The sequence below is a fragment of the Equus caballus genome, chromosome 15 (assembly GCF_041296265.1).
Source record: "Equus caballus isolate H_3958 breed thoroughbred chromosome 15, TB-T2T, whole genome shotgun sequence".
Classification (NCBI taxonomy): domain Eukaryota; kingdom Metazoa; phylum Chordata; class Mammalia; order Perissodactyla; family Equidae; genus Equus; species Equus caballus.
The window spans coordinates 64,339,003-64,358,073 of record NC_091698.1 but is presented as its reverse complement, the minus strand read 5'-3'; the positions used below and the strand labels follow the sequence as shown (position 1 = coordinate 64,358,073).

The 19,071-nt window shown below is 33.1% G+C and overlaps 1 protein-coding gene across 44 annotated transcripts in view; it reads right to left on the bottom strand.

Moving 5' to 3' along the window:
• Positions 1-19,071, bottom strand: part of NRXN1 (neurexin 1) — a 1,070,775-nt gene that overhangs the window by 966,161 nt on the left and 85,543 nt on the right. For 17 of the 44 annotated variants that reach the window (XM_070236351.1, XM_070236341.1, XM_070236344.1 and 14 more), the window contains exon 3: positions 3,057-3,074. The exons of 26 other annotated variants lie outside the window; for them this stretch is intronic. In XM_070236351.1, coding sequence (XP_070092452.1) covers positions 3,057-3,074 — 18 coding nt within the window. The remainder of the gene's footprint in view (positions 1-3,056; positions 3,075-19,071) is intronic. One more of the 44 variants, XM_070236347.1, reaches the window with a different exon arrangement.

The following is a 19,071-nucleotide window of genomic DNA, read 5'->3' as shown; positions in this document are numbered from 1 at the left end:
TGGCATATGCTGCACTGTGTATTTCTTCTATGTATCAGTTGGAACAATCAAGAGCATGAGAGCATGACTTAAAATCCAACCAATCCCTTAAATATTGCATCTGCCCTTCATGCCCTTTGATAAGACTGTTTTGAACACTGCCCCCACAGGGCTTGTCATTCTTTGGTGATGAAATTATATTTTTAAATACCCAAAAGGAATACCTGAAACATGGGCTGGGTCTGATCATTTTCCCCTCATCAAAAAATGAGCAGTTTCATAATTAAATGAAAAAAAAAATCCTTAGTCACACTGAAATGACAATGCAGAAATGTCTCCTTGTCTGACACAGGTAGCAATTGACTAAATTTCTTCAAATGCAAAAAAGATCACTAGACATGCACTTGTAAAGTTAGAAGTTACTACAGAATAATGTTTTCAAGAAACAATGGATCAGCTTTAAATAGGCTCAAGTAATTTTCCATGGAGAACAAAACTATTTAGCATTTTACCTAAACATTAAACCATGAATTAATATGAGTATACATTTTTAAGATATATATTACATATATATTAATAATATATATAATAATATATATCACAGATAATTTGATCAAGGAAGTTTTCTAAAAGAATACTAAATTTACTTAGTTTAATTATTTATTAACTCTTGCTTCACAATTAATTTCAGAGTGAAGATTATTCCTTTTCTAAAGAATACTGCCAACGTTCTTTTAAAAAATTTTCACTATCCAAGATGACACTTTTTACTGGAAGGCATTAATTTCTAGTTCTTTATTCTAACTAAAAAATAAAGATACTCCTCAATATGTATACATTTCAAGAATACGGGAAAATCTTAGAGCAATATTGTACACATACAACAATTTTAATAAAATTTATATTTCATTTCCCAGGGTTATTTCAAATATATTTGAGACTTTATTTGAGCTACATAACATTATGCATTACTTGCATCAGTATTGAAATAATCTGTGTTACTTCCTTAAAAATTTTAGGAATATTTAAACATCCTTGCGGGGCAGATACAATTACAAATCATCATATAAACACAACATGAAAATTATTTAACACAGTTTAATGGTTCTGTAATCTAGCTTCCTTTTGTATTTTCTAAGTAATTTTAAAAAAAATCACACAGGCAGATTAAAAAGTTTATGATCTCCTGGTGATTCACGATATTTTATATGCTTAGGAATAGTGGCTTATCTGGCCAGGTTATATAATTTTTCATTTAATTTCACTTTTAAAACTACTATATACATATTTCCTAATAAAGTTGATAACTTTTTTGTAGACTAAATCATGGAATTATCTTTGTAGAAGATCTAATTTTTAAAAAACATAATAGATACTTCTAATGGCTTTTAGTACCGCCTTAGTAAGGATGGAAATTAATAAATCTAAGTCATTCATATTCCTCCTGCTAGACTTCCTACCTCTAAGGGAACTTGTCTATATTGCCAAAGTTGAGTTATAAATAAGGATGCTAAAATTATTATTAAATAAACTTTATTACAATAGTTTATGGGCCTATACTCTGAAAATCTTGTCAAAATTTTTCATGGGATGAGTGTGTATTAGAAGAGAGGCATTCATGCTTATTAGGCTGATTTTAATGCCCCGTGGAATGCAATTGGATTTAAAGAGAAAGAACAAAAACATGTAACATTTTACAGGATGTTTAAGGAAATACAAAAGAAGTTGAAAAGATACTTAAAAAAAGCCTTTTGCTCTCAATGAACATGCACAATATATATTAGATGGATTTGAAATATGTCAGATCTGCAGGGTAATATCATCTTTATCAAGTGCATATTCACATGCAATTAAAATTATAGTATAGAAAAACAGAAGCCATATACAGTCATTGATGGTTTCTTTTAAAGTTTAAGCTATTTTACTTAAATAATGGAACAGAAATGTTCAGCAACTAAGCAATTATATCGTACATCAAAGAATCACAAATAATATGCTGAAACCAGCTACTGATCGGCTTTTATTACCATGAATTGTTTTTTATTTCAGACTCAAATCTTAGGAACTTTAATGGCTATTTATCTATAACCTTATATGGGGACTTTTTTTTAAAGAAATTCATCATTCCGTAGAAATGTACATTATCTTTATAGAATGGCTGCGCTTCAAAATACTGGAGCAAAATAAAATACGCTAAATGCTTTCTTCTGACATACAGATATTAATGAACTGTTTATGCAAGATTATATAAGTTAACAGAACATCAACTTCCCTTTCACAATTCTTTGCTCTACCTAGTTCTTTTTGCATTTTATCCTTTACAGATTTAGTTGGCAGCGCAGCAACTAATGCATTCAAGTTCTTTAAAAATAAAAATGTTAAAATATGTTTTAGTTTGTTGGATTCCACAGGAAAAAATGTATAACTTCTTCAAAATTCCTTGATAGAAATAATTTTAGAAAACCCTGAATAAATAATATAGTTTTATTTAACAGACATAGGATATCACAAATATACTTACCAGTGATCACGTCGGTGTGCTGTATGCTTTCATTTCCACTGGCCAATGGCTTATTTTTTAATCTAAATTTATGCCTCTTACTTATAGTCAGTATTTTATTCTATCTTTTTATAAATCAAATCATTTGAAACTAAACCAATGGGCTTGAGATGATGTAATGCTAAACATTTCCAACACAAAAGAAATCATTTTAATCAAGAAAAAAATGGAGAAAGAATCATGCACTGTGTTCTGAAACTGCAAAGAAATACTTTCTCACTTAAAAGAAGCAGGATTGTATCATTTTTCCATACAGAACACTGCAGTAAGTATTCTAAGGTTCATATGGGATATGGAAATCCATCAAGGGTGGGAGTTAAGGTTGAAGGAGTTTCGTGTAATTGGGGCTGATGGGGTTGAGAGAGTGTGTGTTCTATAGGAAAAGTGATACACAATCCATAAATCAACAAATGCTCAGAAAGAAGTTCAACTTACCGTCTAAATTTGAGATGTACTCTATTAATACTAAGAAATAAAAGGCAAATGAGAGTTGGAAAATAAAGTAGAAAGCACCCACCTTCCACATTGTTGTCTTCTGAAAGCACATGACAAGGAGGGAGAGAAAAGGAAAAACATTCATTAAGCAGCATGCAGACTGGACCTTGCCTTTGCATGTCTTCCTCATGCAAGGCACCAAACACATCATGCAAGTGCTCCATCACTACCATTCAAAGGGAAAAACAAAAATCACGGGAAGCAGGTTCCCTTCCATTGGCAGCACTTAAAAGAGTGTGAGATGAAATTTCAGTAAAACTGCCATGTCCTCAGCAAGGAGTTGTGAAAAGTCTTTTGCTGTCTTGTATAAAGCAAATGCTATTCTTTTTTTTTTTTTTTTTTAAGATTTTATTTTTTTCCTTTTTCTTCCCAAAGCCCCCCAGTACATAGTTGCATATTCTTCGTTGTGGGTCCTTCTAGCTGTGGCATGTGGGACGCTGCCTCAGCATGGTCTGATGAGCAGTGCCATGTCCGCGCCCAGGACTTGAACCAACCAAACACTGGGCCACCTGCAGCGAAGCGTGCGAACTTAACCACTCGGCCACGGGGCCAGCCCCAGCAAATGCTATTCTTATATGTTGCTGGTGTGGCTTTTCTAGACAACTATTTTTAAAATTTTTTTGTTTTTTTCACAATTCTAAAAGATTCTAGTTCTAAATTCTGATTTGGACTTGGACGAAAGAAAGTCCATTGCAAAGAGCTATGAAATTTCACTTAAAGACACTCCAGTTCTACCAAATATGTAATCCATTTACCAACATGGCCTTTAAGTATTTCTAATACTTCAATTTCTTTCCCTAAAGAAACACACCATAAATTTACACAACTAAATTGTAGGATTTATTTGGTTTATTTATAGTGTGTTCATAATTTATTGCAAATAATGATAGTATATTATAATTTAATAAAATACTAACTTTAAAAAATGTTAAGTAAAAAAAGTAATCACTGCAAGAAAATTTCACTTGGGAATTGTCCATTAGGCAAGGTTTATCATGATTTATTCACTGTGTACTTCTGTTTAGGGTGTGAACATGAATGTAGTTAAGATAATGACAACATTTGATGAACTTTCCCTTATATTTCCATACATCTATGTAATATTTGCATATTTTCGTTTATTTCCATATGTGTACATATTTATGTGTACATACAAACACACATATATACAAGCAGATTTTGTATGTATTTCCTACCTATAATCAATGTAAGTGTATGGGATTTAAACTATTACTAGTACCCACTAGACAATTCAAGTACTATTTGAGATACAGGGCTTGGCATCCAGGTAAGAAATGGAACAGGAAACTGTTTTACGGGCCTAGAGTGGAGCAAACGTTTCAGTATTTATCAAATTTTTTTCAATAGTAAAGTATATCCATGTTGACATTTCTAGCCTCATTCTTATGTTTTATTTAATTAGCTGTACTTTTTTTTTTGTGAGGAAGATTGGCCCTGAGCTAAAATCTGTTGCCAATCTTCCTCTTTATGCTTGAGGAAGATTGTGCTGAGTTAACATCTGTGCCTATCTTCCTCTATTTTATGCGGGATGCTGCCACACTGTGGCTTGATGAGTGGTGCTAGGTCCCTGCCTGGGATCTGAACCTGTGAACCCTGCCTCACTGAAGTGGAGCATGAGAACTTAACCACTACACTACTTAGCCGGCCCCTAGCTGTACTTTTTAAAGTGGTCATTTGATCAAAAGTGTTTATAAAGAATAAAACAATAGCAAGTGTAGAAACTTGAGAGAAAAACAACTATAAATGCACCATTTCATAAGGTTCAACAAATAACTTTGTTCATGGTTAAAGTTACTAATGAATTAAAAATCGTCAATTTTGTTTAAAATATATTAACTGGAAAAAGAAATATCCACACAGGCACATTTACTGATGTGGTCTTAATATACAACAGAAAACAGCTAGTGGATAAATGTAGACAATAACATCTATAGAAAAGAATTGGTTTGCCAGAGTTCATTTTAAAAGAAACACCAAAAAAACATTGAAATATTTGGGCTGAAATGTTGATCTTCGGTTTGGTTTTGGTTTCTAATCTACCAGATAAGGAATTAGATTGAATTTATTAGTTTTCATGGCAACTTTAATATTGCACGATCACAGATATTATAGTTTTGTTTTACTGCTTTATATTGGAAATTATATAAAAATATAGATTATTTTAATGTTTAGGATCCACTTTTGTTTGACATTAACTGTCCTTTGAAATTGTCTTTCCCATTTAAGATGTGTATTTTTAAATAAGAATGTTTAATATGTAGAGTAAAAGAACAAAATCAGAGAATTTAGAGGAGAGCCAAGTGCAGAAAAGGTCTATCAATTACTATAATGCTATTTAACCTCTGGAAGCAGAAAACTGGCAAATTTGGTTGTGAGGGTTGTGAGCACTACAATCCCAGAAAGGGGTTCAATAAAGTCCTGGTTGAAAGTTGAAAGGAAAAGAGAGATGAAAAACAAACCCACAAAATAAAACAGGCCCAGGCTTGACACCAACTGTATAAACAAGCTAAGGAGGATATCAGGAAAGGACGTTGTGCTAATAAAATCAAGGTCATTGTTCTGGTCCCCTGAAAGTGAGTCGTTTCACTGTGGTGCCATTGATCCCACTCTGCTATCCACATTTTTCTGAGTTAATATTCATAAAGAGAACCAGCTTAACTAACAGGACTCCTTGTATACAAATCCAAGTCTCGCCCAATGTGGAAACAAATCCTGACTTGACCAAGTTCAGAAAAATCATCTGTCCCAGGAGACTTAGATTTAAAAAAAAAAAAAAAAGTCAAAGTACCAGAGTAAAAGGAAGGGTAATATATTAACTCCTATATGAAAAAAATAAAAATTAAAAAAAAAGAGAAGAAAACTGGCTTGGAACAATTTTCCTTGAGTTTCTATGTATTTTCAGATTCAATCATAGGATTAAAAAACTTCTCTTTCCTTGTTTCATTTTATCCCAACCCTTTGGTATCCATCTGTTGCCTTTAGTTGATTTACAACTTGTTAAGCTACATTACTTCAGAATTTGAACACAGTTATACCTGGTGGCAGCTCTAGCGTTTACAATCACTCTCCACGTATTTTTCCTTTTCTCCTTCCTTTGTACTTGGTTTTTGAACTAAACAATGAATGTCAAGTTAGAATAGTTTTTCCTCATCACATCAACTTTTGCTTTCCCTTTATAGATTCTTAGGCAATTAAATACTTTTCATCCAGCCTTACCTGTGGACACTGCCAACTTAGGGAAAAGCTCTTGGTTTGCAGAAAACCCTGGCTTCTTAATTCTGTGGCCTAATTCTGCCGTGCACATGAAGCGAGTCTCTTAGGAATCAACTCTCCTATGATGACCATGCCACCTATAAAGACCACACTCTTGTTTTCTTTTGATTGTGAAAATAATAAATACAAAACCATGAAAAAGATACCTTAAATGTTATTTTTCTTCCAGATAAGACAGCTTCCCTCACAATGATGGGAACTAGCACCACAGTCAGTCATGTTATGAATGATGGTTGTATGCTGTCATAAAGCAAAGCTGCAGACTGTTAAATTGCATGTTTTTAAATTACTTAAAAAGAGCATCTCCACAAAAAATTTTCCTTTGGACCCCAGCTTACAAGAATGCAAGGGCAGTAACTTTAATTTTATCATTACAGAAACTGAATCATGACTAGTGAATAAAAGTTTGAACAAAATATCACAAATAACTGCTTTTTGTACAATCAGTGTTTAAGTTTAGCAATATGAAAAGCTTCATCTAAATGTACAAGCAATAGTCAACTTACGTGCTACATTTTACATTAAAACTTGGCCAAAAGAAGTCTGTCACCACTTGGGCATTCCTTCTCTTCCCTGGTTTCCTTCCTTCTCTGCTAGTTGCCTATGACAGGCTCCCTTCATTTTCTTTGGCTCCCTCTCTCTTCCATCAAAATAGTCACTACCAAAGGTGGCTCCTCACTCAGATCCATGCCCTTCAATGTTGGGTACATAGTAGCAAAACTAGTAGGGTCTTAGCCAGCAGAAGGAGGAATGAGGAACACAATTCTATTTCCTTTTTACATACATGAGTTTGCTTGCTTCTATCCTCACCTTTCTAGCCCCTCACATTATGTTTTAAGATTTTACCCCTCATTTTGGGGATTAAATGCCAGTATTGCAGAGTCTAGTTCCCATGGTGGAACAGGATGTAGCTTTGTTTTATTTTTCTTTTGGTGTTAGGAGAGAAAGCCTTTAGAAAACCTCAATAGTCTGGGAATACTTCAAGGACTGGGCAGTGGAGAAAATCATTGAGGCTGTGGATTTGTGTAGCAGTCAGCTGGAGGAAGAGAAATGCTGGCCAGAACCAAGAGGAGGTTCAAACAGAAAATGAAGCATAAAGGTCCATTATGGAGGCTTCAGGAAGGAAGGAAACAGCCTGGGCAGGGATCTGGCTAGTTTCAAAAACGCTTTTTAACACGTGGCCTCAGCACTTGTTTTAAATCCACCTAAATGACACTGCCACCCGGCCTGCTGGAATCTGGTCCTAGGGCATGAGGGGAGCCAACTAGAGTAGCTAATTTGTTTCTCTCTCTTCACTGTTCAGGAGTGAAAGGAGGGGTATGTCTAAACCAACTTGTAGCAGCAGAGATGTTCCTGGCATCACATTTGGAACTTTAAAAACATTTTCCCTAGGAACATTATGGGCACTATCCCACTATACTTTTGGTACAACACTATGATTCAAGTATATTACGGAATTAATGAATCCTTTGTGAACTGGTCTGAGAAGTTTACCTTGCCTTACAGCATTGTTTCCATGGAAAAATGTGATACGAGTTTCAATATATTTAGTCAAAGAACTTTTGGAAGAGTGCTTTCATAAATTTCATACGCCTGTGTTTCTGTTTCACACAGGTGCCGAATTTGTTACAAAGAAGTTTGTGCTATTTAATTCAAAATGCTACAGGAAAGAAGGAAGCAAGTGTGGACACCTAATTATACGGCAGAGTCTTGTGGTGTTTAAGCTGTTCAACGGACCTGGTAGAATTTAATAGTTATTAGCCAATATACTGAAATATATATTGAATGGCTCACATAAACTCTATTAAACACAATTTCAAATTTTCTTCTCATGAGAGACTACTACAAGGATTTTGTTTTGCATTTATAGCCTCAATTCTTCCCTACATCTAAACTTTGAGAGTTAACATTTTTATATTCAATAGCTGGAACACTGCATTTAACAGTGATCATAAAAACTGTGACAAGCACAGTCTATAGTGTGTGTGCTCATGTCACTCATTTTTATTGTTTTATTGCTTAGTGAGAAATGAAAATTTCATGATACGAAATTGACAGACAATATTGAGCAGGGTGCTTATCATGTACTCTCCCACCCAAGCTCAACCACCACTGCACAACTGTCCAAAGAAAGCTGGTTCAAGTGAGCAGCGCTTCCTTTCTAAGAGTTTGAAGTCGTCATATTTTAGACAGTAGAGCATGAAAGCTCTTGGATTGCAAAAGGGAGAATAAACAAACACATTCCCACTACCTACCCAACCTATCACTCCTTCTAGTGGTAATGTGGATGTGCCAATATTCAGATATGACTTTCCGTGTAAACAAGTGAACAGGAGACATCCTCTGGTTTGTGTGTTACCAGCAGAGAATATTCCACAATGTATCCTAGGTTCTCCAACATTAAGATGGAGAGTAGCCCTTCCACTGAAGGACACAAATGGCCCTTTATTTCAGAGAACAGTCTATCATCTGCTGGATGTATACAATTTTTTCATAAATCATTTGATTTCAGGGATTTTCCCAATAAACTTTCAAATACTTCTGACTTTACTCATCAGAGTATTACTTAGGTACTCAGATTAGTCTAAAACAAATGCATTTAATTTTTCTGAGACAAGTAAACCTATCATGTAATTGAGTTAAGGGGACGTGGCACTAAATATGACTAAGTAAACCATATTGTAAAATGAATCCTAAATTTAGCGCTTAACAAATTAGATTTGTATATAATGAATGGAAATAAACAGTTCATACAATATAAAACTGACCTACATATATATTTAAAAAAATAAAATTTTATTGTAAAATAAGAAATATTTCATGTAATCTTTAATTCAATAGAACCTTTACAAATGTGCTGAATAGTCTGGAAGAAAAAATGCATTAAATCTTAGAAGGGTCTTTTAGTTTTTCAGACTTATAGTTTTTCATTTTCTTTAGTGTTTAAAACCCCAGATACTTACATTTTATAACTTATGGCTAATTTAATTTTAAAGTTTTACAGAAGTTAATGAAAACTATTTTAAAGGGAATGGACTGGTTTTGCTGCTGTTGTTAAATACATTAGATCATATGTTAAAATTTTCCAAGAGTCTCTCGGGGTTGACTAAAATGTTACCTAAACCAAACCAAATATCTTGCAATCTTTTCAAGAATGGGACATTTCAACAGGAAGAAGATAGTTATGAAGAATTCTCCTGCTTCTCCAAAGACTAAAATCATTTAGCCCCAGAGCACCTAAGGTTAAATCATCTGAAATTACTGTTTTCAGATAAAAACTGGTCAAGTATCAATAATTTATTTGGTTAAATCTAATATCTCTAAGTTGATGGATTTCCTGTGTAAACTGTGCTAATCTCTGTTTCCTAAATATAATGTAATATCAAGTTAAAGCAAAACTTTATTGCATTCTTTAGAATCAACCAATGGAAAGCAGAAAACAATGAGAGTGAAAGTAATTTTTATAAAACATTTTATAAAAGGTTACAAAGATCTCAAGTAACTTGTTCCAAATATTCAAGAGAAATAAGAATAAAAAATAATATACTAATACTTGGGTAGTCATACCATCTTAAATGTACTGTCATAAACATTATCTTATATAGTCTTTATATTACCTCATCAGTTAACTCGTTGTGATTGGGTGACTTGCCCAAAATACCCAAATAAAAAGTAGATTCTAAGAGTATATGGAAAGTATGTTTCAAGGCTCCTTGTCTAGGTTTCTGTAGATTTTAAAGCTTGTTTAAAAAAAAGATGAACATGAAGAATTTGGATAACATAGGGTAATGCTGGAATATCTAAAAAGGCTGGGTTATGTTCCTGCAAACATTACCAAAATGTATTTACTAACATCTCTTTTTTTAAAAGATAATAGAAAAAAGAAGTAAGGAGTCTGTAGTTATAGTTTCACTGATCCTGCTGCAAGAAGGCAGAAAAAAATTAGGGAAAATATTTGTTTCTCAATTGTATTTATGTGTTGATTTTATAAAGTCAAAGAAAAAGTTAACACTGTTGAATTTCTCTTATTAAATAAAAAAATGTCCCAACACTCTTCTTCCCTGACTATTAGAATAAATTATTTTCTGGGGGTAGGGAAACACACAGTGATAAAATCTTTGCTCTACTTTAATAGCAAAAAGCAGGCCCAGGCTAGTAAATGTGCTTACCGATGGGCATTCTAACAGCTGAAAATAAAAGGGAGAATTATTCCAAAAATTTCTTGTTGTCTTTCAAATGTAAAGGAAAATGTTCATTTCATTCATAGCATGTAAAATTTTGCTTCCCGTTTAAAATATCTGAAACAAAAAGACACCTTCATTCCAAGGCAAATATTCTGGAAGATTAGCAACATGATATGAATTTGTCACATAAAGTGTATTTGCCCTTTTATTTTAGTTGTACACTGCAAATCTGGTAAAAATATTACTTTTATTCCTTTTACATACATATTGTACAGTAAATCTCCTGGGAAATGTACAGCAGGTTCTAATCTTTTAAAATTTGAATCCATAGATAAGTAGAGAGAAAAACTAAATACACCATCAAAACTCCTATTTTTCTTTTTAAAATAAAATCTTTATACTATAGGCTAAGAAGAAAATAGTTTGTTAATAGCTACAACCAATTCTATATCTTTAAAGATTTCATATATGTAGTTGTTTGGGCTATTGTCTAGTACCTAATTATGTCCATATGAATGCAAGCCCATGTTGAAGAGGGAGCCATGAATTTGAATAAGCTATCCTTTATCTGTTGATTTTCTGATCCATAAAATCAAATACATGCTTTTAAGGCAGCTTTACAATTCTCCATCTTATGTTTTCCTGAAATTGTCATTCAGTGCTTAAGAAAACATGCTTAAATATAAAGAGAAATTTCTTTTTTGGAATCTTGTAAAGCATCTTGACATTAATTACATCAATCAAAACAGTTCATTTTATTTTTAAAAATAGAATAATATGAATACAACTAATAATGTCTTGACATTTGTGTAAACTGCTTTCTGATCACTAGAAAGTCTGTATTCTTTTGACCCAAACAACTTCCAAGCCGAATATTTAATTTTCAAAATAATCTCATCAAGTTATAATTCATTAAATGTTGCTTTAAAATGAGTGGCAATACAATGATATCATAACCACTTCAATTCATAAACTCCTTCCTAAACATCAACACAAGCATGTGTGCCATCTCTCTGACACACACATGCACACATATATAAAGCTATTTAGTATTTTCTTTCACGAACAAATTCAAACTTTGATATTTTCTTCCAAAATGATTTTTTTGTTCTACAAAAGTTAGCATGGATAGAATAAGAAAACTCTTTACAACAAATATTTTGATAATACCATCAATGATAACCCAACTACTACTTTACTCCACTAGAACTATTTTTATCTACTGATAATAATTAAATAAATTATAACCTTCTCTCTTTATCTTTCTATTTCATTTAATTAATTTTATTTGTTTGTCCATATTAAAAGAGAAGCGTTTTCTAACTGCACTGTCCAATATGGTAGCCACCAGAAACGTGTGGCTAATTACATTTTAATTAAAATTAATCACAATTAAATATAATTAAAAATTTAGTTCCTTAGTTGCACTAGCCACATTCCACATTCTCAATAGCCACATGTGGCCATCGGCTACCAGATAACACTTCCATCATTGTAGAAAATTCCATTGGGCAGCATTGTTAAGAGTTTTAAACAAGCTGCCTCTTCTCTGGCAATATGTTTTAGTATAAATGTGTTAATTTAATGTATATATTCTTTTTTATTTTTGTTTACAAAATGAAATAATTAAAATTCATATTTTTTAAAGAAAACATAAATTTAGATTAGATATGGTTACTCCATTTGTGCACTGTGGAGAACTGTGTAATATTTCCATTTTTACTTTAAAATAAACAATTGAGAAATAACCCTGATAAAAATTTTGCTGTTTTCAATTTAAAATGTCTTTGAATAATTCAAATTCTGGACAAGTATAACTCTTTTTGTCTTAAGTCTTTCCCCTTAAACCTCACAGATAATGAGAAAATGCTGAACATGTTTTGAATTTCAAGTAAAACTAAATAAGCAATCTAATATCTTCTTACTCTCAATTTCCCCCGACTTTTCTCAGTATTCCCCCTTAGGCCATTTAATATTATTTGTCAGAGACTTTACCTGTAAGTCTATCATAATGTTTTTTGTTGGTGGTGTTGTTTTTACATAATAGTTTAATAATAACACTGATTTTTAAATTAGTAAAAAGTACCCTCCATCCCACAATCTCACATAATGAATTTTCTTACATTATAATACGTCAAAGACTTTCTTTCCTATAAATGTAGGCCTGTTCTTGAGTAACATACTATAGAAAAATAACCAAATGCACAAATAAAACCATCAACATTTCCACAACACTGAAATACAGAAGAGACAAGGAAGTGTAAAAGGATAAAAGAAGCAGCTCAAATCTCTAGTTAACTCTATGAAAGCCTAAGATCCTATTAAGGGGCTATTACATGACAATAAATGCACCACTGAGTAAGCATATGAAAACTCTGAGTAGGAAGAATAGAAATAGAACCCTGACTATGGAAGCGTTAACTGCGGAACAGTAAAAGAAAGAAAAGGTGGCAAAAGCATCTGGAGGATGAATTGATGGACTAAAAAGTTTCAGATAAAGAATGAATAAGATATACAATAAAAATTTAGAGTGGACCTGCCAAGTCTATTTTCAGTATTTAAAGAATGTAGATCTGCTCCTAAAATGAAACACTGCTCACTTTATTATAGAAAAGTGCCCCTTTTCACCGCTTAGTGATATCAAATCTCCATTTTTACATAGCTTAAATGAGACAGTGTAAGAATGGCAACAAAAATATATTTATAGCCTCAGTACCTTAGTGAATAAGATTTAATCCAGAATCCCAATGAGCTGTTGTCTGGTAAGTAAATTAAGTACTGAGAAGGACAGATGACACAGGGTACTGAGGTAATATGACATCTTAGTCCAACTCCCAGCATTAGAATAGCTTGAAAGATTATACAACATAATTAATATTTATCTTATTTCCAGAGAAGAAGATATATGTTGCAAAGCCAGAGTCAGCACCCTGACTCAGTATTTGTAATGGACTGAATGCTTATGTCTCCCCAAAATTCATATGTTAAAACCCTATTCCCCAATATTATGGAATTAGGAGGTGGGGCACTTGGGAGATAATTAGGATTAGATGAGGTAAGAAGAATGGGGCCCTCATGAATGGATTAGTGCCCTTATAAGAGTCATGAGAGAGCTTGTTTTCCCCCCTACTCTCCACCACATGAAGTTACAACAACAAGGCAGCAGTCTTCAACCTAGAAGAGGGCTCTCACTAAACTCAACCATGCTGGTGCTCTGATCTCCAACTTCCAGCCTCCAGAACTGTGAGAAATTCTGTTTTTATAAGCCACTCCATCTATGGTACTCTGTTATAGCAGCCTGACCTAAGACAGTACTATTTTAGATCTTGTATTACTAGAGAAAAGTTACCTGTACATAAAATAATAAATATAATACAAAAACAACAGATTTCTGATATTTCATAATAACGGAGAGAAAAACAGTTGTGCAATATGTACAGTATGTGAAATGGCTAGTGCCTGCTAGCAAATGTAGCTTGTGCCAGTACCTGGTAGTTTAGGAAATGTGTATCTCACAGCTATCTGAAATAAATTATGTTCAAAATGTGCAATGTTACAAGTAATACTCAACCCATGGGAGAAACATGATGGAAAAAGAGTAGAAAGCCACTATTTTCTGAAATACTGAATAGATGGCTTCATTTTCTTTTTTTAATTAGTATTGTTCTCTTAGAGTAGTATAGAAAATATTCTGGATGGAGTTGACTGAGAGAGTAGATTTGGTAATTTTAAATGGGCCTATTAACACAAAATAGTTAAATAATCACTTCAAAGTTTGTAAATATGTGTGAAAATATAGAGTGAGAAGAAAAATGACTTGAACAAATTGTCACAGTCAACAAATACATTGAATCTCCAAGAAACTAGAAAACTTGGAGAATCCAGGCATTTCCTGACAACATGCAGTACGTTAATGCTTCATCTCATTCTCCCCGAAGAAGAAATCGGAAAGGACAATGAGCCCGAAGATAGGATCCTTCCAGGCTCTGCCACCACAGATCAGTTTTAGGATCTAGATAGATTTTTTTAAACATTTCATTTTTCCCATTTGCTAAATGTTTAACTTGTTCCATAGAGCGGCTGTGACTCTTAGCAGTGAGAGAATGTGGAACCACTTATTCAATAATGACAGACTGTAAAGCATTTTATATATACATAATATCTGTTTAATTATGTGAGCCATGCCGTTATAATCATTAAGGCTTCCTTATACAAACTGTACGTTGCTTAACAGCAGTGCCTTTTCTATTCCTCTTCTTCTGTTCAGCTTCCAGAACGGTGTGCACATATAGGAGTTGCCTAATAAATGTTTTAATGGTAATTAATTTCCCATCTTAATTTCCTGCTTAGCTTCTATGAAACCAGCAATGTGGGACGAGGATGAGTACGTTTATTTTCATAGGCAGAGTTTACTTGCCACAATAAGCCACCTTTAGTTATTATATTCTCATATCAGAAGTAAGGAACTTTAACAACAGGAAACATCTTTATTTGGACAAAGTAAATCGAAGCATGTTAGTTTCTATTAAAATATCATTCTGAGGCAGTTCAAGATTCATTCCTTAGGCATTTCCAAAGTGTTTCCTCCATGGATTGTTGTTTCTGAAGTAGATCTGACAATGACGACAACAATGATGATGATGAAGAGGAAGAAGATGGTGATGCAGCAGAATACAACTATCGCCTAAATTCACAAAACCATTTGTGTACTCTTATTTAATTATAATGATGTGGCCATGATCACTTAAGAAGAAAGTAGGTAACTATTAAAATCCAATGGGGTACAAATAATATCTGTTTTCTTTACCACTTTATACACAGTTCTTAGACAGTGCTTGGCACATAGTAAACAACAAATATGAGGGCATAAATGAGGAACGAATGATCAAATGGTAGAAATCAGGTTTTCTAGGTTCTTTCCTCTATTTTATGGAAGTTTAGCAAATTTCAAAATAATCGCATGTACTATAAAGGCTTATCAGCATGTTTATAGGAAGCAAACTCTTGTAAGTCAAAAGAAAAAAACTGGAATGCAGGTAACCCCACTAAAATAATGGCTTCCTATTATGGAGCTTCTTTCTAAGAAATTATCTTCTGTGAAATACTATCATTGTTTACTGAATATAATGTAATATTTCAAGATATTTTTATAGTAAGATAGAAAGAAAAACAAATATTTTTAGTAAATTAAATGATTTTAATGAAATTATAAGAATCAAATTTATTTTTCATAATTTTAATAAATTTTATGATTTGTTAATTATAATGAGATATGTCAAACTCACATATTTGTATTCGAGGGGATGTGAATCTTTAACACAATTAAACTAGGGATATTTTTAAATGATCTGAAATAAATTTCAGTCTTCTACCAATTGAGTCCTAATAAACTTTAAAAATCAGAAAGATATTTAAAATGGCATTCTCTGGATTTTGGTCCCATAAATCTCAGGTTTCACTTAAACTGGTCATCATGGTACCTGATGTGTAGTTAATAATGTGCTCCATCCAATTAAAACAACTTAAAGCAACTATATCAATTATGTATATGAGAAATATAAAGATTTCTTTAGTCATTTCTAAATACTATCTTTAGGGATGCTAATCTGGTAAATGTGATAAACGTCTTCTGGTTCCAAGGAGATGTATGTTGATTAGAATACTTTTTCATACTGTAGTTAACGCAGCAGAAGTATCACTGTATAGAATCACACAGTAGTCAATTTAATTTTTCACTGACTTTCCCACGAAGGCATTACCATACAAGGCCTAACGTTAAAAACAACACACTATGAAATGTAACTATTTCCTATTTGTTCTTTAACCGTATTTATGGCTCCTGAAATTCTGACTACATTTCTCTTTGCAAACAAAGAATTTAAGGTGCAGTGGTATTTACAAATTTAGTGTTTTAGAATTTTAAAACTGAAATGAATATTATCTTGTTTAACAGATTAAAAAATCAAGTCAAAGAAAGGCTCACTTTTGTAACGTGATAAATACTTGCTTAATTGGCCTCTGGGTTACAAATTTGAATTCAACTCCAAAAGAAATGGTATCAACAACAACCAAGTTGTTTGAAAAACAGACTTCAGTTAACAAACCAGACCAAAGCTGCATACTTCTTAAATAAGGGTAATAATCCAAACTTGGCTAAATTTTTTTCTTTTCACATGATTTTTAAATAAGAAACAGGAATTGTAATTTTCTAACAGATTCCTGTATTGAATGGTTTGAAAAAATGCTCAAAAATAAGCAATTAACTAATCCCCCCTCCCAAAAAAGGGGCAACTGAAACCACATATATCAGAATTTGCGAGTAGAACACTTAAAATTCATCTGCATCAAACAGAGATGGAGTTCACATATAATTTTATTTTCATTTTATACATGAAAAATTGAGGCCCAGAGTGTGGGCTACTAAACCATAAGTGCCATTAGCAACCAGACATACATCTAGGAACATCTCTATGCGTCTTTCTAGACCAGTGCTGTTCAATAGAACCTTCTGTAATAATGGAAATGTTCTATAAAACCCAAATCTGGATTATGACCCTAACTATGACTAACTTCCTCTACGTAACTTTTCCCATCAAGAATCATATCCTAGGAAATATCCCACAGGCCTTGAAAGATCTGAATCAGAAGCAGTCACCTCCAGAAAAATTCCTGGTCTGTGAGGACTTCTGTGCAGCTTTGCGAAAATAAAAGAAGGATCACGATCTAGCCCAGATCAGTCTTCCACATAAAGGTAAAGAAAAATGCAAAACGAAATAACTCTCAAAAAATAATATATTCTGCAGAGATACTAAGAATATGTTAGAAAATGGTAAAGAAACGGAAAGAATTTCGTGTAGCAAATAATTTTTTTCTAATTCTTCCAAGAACTGCTTAAGGACAATTACTTAAGAAGCAAATTTTATTTGTGGAAGACATTGGCATTTGATTTCTGGCAAATGATGGAAGGGATTGCAGAGGAGAAATTAAGAACCACCTTGCATCTCTGATAAAATCAAAATTGGCTTCAGCACTCAAACTATGCAGAGCTTGGTTGTTTTTGTTTAGATAAAATTAAAAAGGAACTTACAGATCTTATTTCAGAATTGATTTTTCACATAGCTAAAACGGTAAGTAGGACAATTTGCTGCTATAAAACTGAGGATGTGCATTTAATTCGCCAGTTGTCATGCACAACTAAAAAGCACATCCTGGAAAAGAAAAGTGGGAAGAGCTGATCCATTTTAGGCACTGGTCACAGAAATCACAGAGAACGGGCCCTAGCCTTGTGGCTGAGGCAGCAAGGCATAGTGGAAAGAACCCACAGCTGGGCACAGAGATTAGGAGTCCCAACTGGGTTCTACCATGAACTACTTTCTAATGTGTCATGGGGCAGGTCATTTCATATCCTGAGCCTCAACTTCCTCATACTTAAAATGCAAATAATGAAATATATTTCACAGAATTAGTGTAAGAATAAGTTAGTAAAGGTCATATAAAATGTATAGCATTACTTCCCTACTTCTATTTAATCCTTCTGTATGAGCAAATAGGGAAAAAATATTTAAATTAAATCTAACTTTAATCTTAACACATTTAACAACAATTTTTTTATCCTATACTTCTATCTTGCAAAAGGAAATTGTATACAAAGTAGCAGCAAGAATTTGAATGCCATCTGATTTCCAAAATGGTGCAGTATAATTAGGAAATTCATGAGTCAAATTCCTGTTTATGCCTGCAATGTAAAGGCTAATCATTTGTTTGTTTTCTATAAGAAGGACTTGATTAAAGCCTCTAGCAGCAATAATTAAATAACCCTGTGCTTGAAGGACGCAGGCTCAGCTAGCACTGCAGTGTGCTAAAACCCATAATTAATGCATAGGAATGTGTGTAAATTAACACATGAGTGTCATTTACACTAACAGTAAAATGTAGGTTTCTTTTTGGGGGACTTAGCTGATGTTTTCTGTTAACTATTACATATTATAAACAGTGCAACATAAACAGCATTTTAACATCTACATACAGTCTCTAGTTCAGACCATGATGTAGATGAGAAGTGGGTGAACTTCTCTATAAAGGGCCAGGTAGTGAATGTTTTAGGATTTGCAGGCCACATGGTCTCTGCTGCAACTATTCAATGCTGTCATTGCATTGTGAAAGCAGTCACAAACAATACATAAACAAATGTGTACAACTGTGTTCCAATAAAACTTTATTTAAAAAAAATAAAGCAGGCATTAGCCCAGATGCTAATTAGCCCAATGGCCTATACGAATATAGGTCATAGTTTGCCTAACCTGAGACATAATTTGCTGACCCCTGGCCTAGTTCCTAGTTCTCAGGTCGTACAATGTGCAGTATTATCTTAGATAATCATGATTTATACAACAGCTAAGGACAATGGAGTATAAACCTAATGTGAAAACTTGACAAGTTTCCAATCTTTTCTAACTTATTCTGCGTCCTCAAACATAAATTAGAAAAGCCATAACAAACTGGGTTTACCAGAAGTTTGTTTAAAAATCAAGTGACTCAATATTTCAAAGCACTTTGAAA